We start from the raw sequence: 2,320 nt of genomic DNA, 5'->3' as shown, positions 1-2,320 counted from the left end.
TATTTTTTTTTTTAAAGATTTTATTTATTTATTCATGATAGTCACAGAGAGAGAGAGAGAGAGAGAGAGAGAGGCAGAGACACAGGCCGAGGCAGAAGCAGGCTCCATGCACCGGGAGCCCGACGTGGGATTCGATCCCGGGTCTCCAGGATCGCGCCCTGGGCCAAAGGCAGGCGCCAAACCGCTGCGCCACCCAGGGATCCCATTCAAGGAAGTTTTAAAAGATTTGCTCGTAAAAGTATATTTTACATGTGCTCTTATATATCAAGTAAATCATGTGCTCCAGCCACAGATTAAATATAGTTATAATAAACGTGTCCATATCCTCTGCCGATCCATGTCATGCAAAGCCTGCCTGCAGGGATGTGAGGAGGGAGCAGCCTGGGACCTCAGTTGTTGTAGCCTGGGTCAGACCTGCTCATGCTCTGTGACAAGCCCTGGGGGTGGAGGAGAGGGCAACAAGATGGGGACGGGGTTTGTGTCTCACTGCCCCATCTGCCTATGTCACTGTGAGCCTTAGCACTGTTGTCCCACACCTGACAGTAATAGTCAGCCTCATCCTCGGCCCTGGCCCCGCTGATGGTCAGGGTGGCCGTGTTCCCCGAGTTGGAGCCAGAGAATCGCTCAGGGATCCCTGAAGGCCGCTTGCTATCCTCATAAATAATCAGCACAGGGGCCTGGCCAGGCTTCTGCTGGTACCAATAAGCATATTTATCTCCTATGTTATTTCCCTCACAGGTGATGCTGGCTGTCTTTCCCAGGTTCACTGACACTGAAGGCAGCTGAGTCAACACATAGGAGGCCACAGAACCTGCAAGAGAGAAAATGAGAGGTGGGCTTTCAAACTGAGGTTTCATCTTTAGGAAGCCCCACCTACCTCAGCTGGATTGGGGTTTCAGGCTACTCTGGGCACCCAGGGAGCTGGCTCCCATCAGTCTCAGTCCCTGGGACCCCTACGCCTGGCTGGCCGATGGAGTCAGTGAGCAGATTGGGGGATTTCACCCTCCAGTCCCTCATCTTGGAGCAGGATCATGAGCATCCTGACCTCAACAGACAGTGGCTGCTGCTGAGCTGTCAGGACCAGGCTTGGGACAGTTCTGGGGGTGTGGGTGGCATGAGCCTGGGCTCCGCACCTGTGCAGTGAGCCAGGAATCCGAGGAGGAGAGGAGTCCAGGCCATGGTGGAGGTGCCCTGATTTGCTCCCTGAGGCCCTAGGCTGGGCACATGCCTTCCCAGGCCTCTCTTATCCCCTTACTGGAGGCACCTGCAGGTTATGCAAATCATCTGGGGCTCAGAGGCTACTGCTGAGGAGCTTTGTGGTTTCAGAGAAGGCTCAGCCACAGGGGACAGGGAAAGGTAGTGGTGTCTCTGCAGACCTAACATCAGCCCAGGGGATTAGGCTTCATCTGCTCATCCTCTATGTGGTTGTGAAATCTCCTCCTCAGATTTTTATCCAAATCTTGCTCCTGGGTAATCATAAGAGCCTTAGATCAGTGCACATTTCACCTAGAACCCTCCTTGTGACCAAACTTGAAGAAAATTCTTCATGTACTAAGCACACACTGACTTTTGAAGGACCTATTGAGATGCTGTACGTGATGTCCCAGGGAGAGCCACTAGGGCAGGTCATTGATTCTGTGGCTCAGTATCCCCAGTAGATCCCAGCACTCAGTTCCTGGGAGAGATGCAGTCCTGAGCAAGGTTAGACAGTGACTGGGTTTTAGCAGGAATGGGCTGGGCTGGAGAGGCATAACGTCCCAGACCTGTGCAGAGACAGTGGCAAATTCCTGAAGATACAGATCTAAGGGACACTGACGCAGAATTTTATGCTGATGATGAAGGTGACAGTGTAGAAAGAGTGTAGCTTTTCCTTTATATCTCAGGTGGTGGTGATGAACCCTCTGTCCTGTCAGAACCCCTGGTGCCTAGACAGTCCATGTGCAGGCGTCTTTGGCAGGTGATCTCTGCTGCTCCCTGGTGGCCGCTCCACATTGAAGCTGCAGGTGCAGGAAGACCTTCCTCCAGGTGAAGATTCTGAACCCACTGCTCACATGCTGATTCCCTGATCCATGGACTTTTGGCTCCATGGGAGGAATTGCTTTTCTCTAAGTAGTCCCTTTCAACCTCAAGATCATGCAGGTTCGGATCAGATTACTCATGAAAATATGAGCAGGCTCATTGAGAGGAGGAGAATGCAGGGCCCCTCTGCAGTTTGGATGGTGGGTGGTCATGCATGTGGTTTGGAGCTTGGACCTGGGGACACAGGACTCAAGGACCACCTATTACTGGTGCCAGCGGCTGGTGAAGGACCAAACTGGGG

General features: G+C 52.6%; 1 gene segment (V, D, J or C); it reads right to left on the bottom strand.

Annotated features, from left to right (window-relative positions):
* Window positions 1-374: 374 nt before the first annotated feature.
* Window positions 375-1,290, bottom strand: LOC125753693 (immunoglobulin lambda variable 3-1-like). The segment is given in 2 exon segments: window positions 375-811; window positions 1,134-1,290. Coding segments are annotated over 2 exon segments (468 nt in total).
* Window positions 1,291-2,320: the final 1,030 nt, after the last annotated feature.

This window comes from Canis lupus, chromosome 26, assembly GCF_003254725.2.
Source record: "Canis lupus dingo isolate Sandy chromosome 26, ASM325472v2, whole genome shotgun sequence".
NCBI lineage: Eukaryota > Metazoa > Chordata > Mammalia > Carnivora > Canidae > Canis > Canis lupus.
Note: the sequence above shows the minus strand (reverse complement) of the source record. Positions and strands in the feature narration are given on the sequence as shown.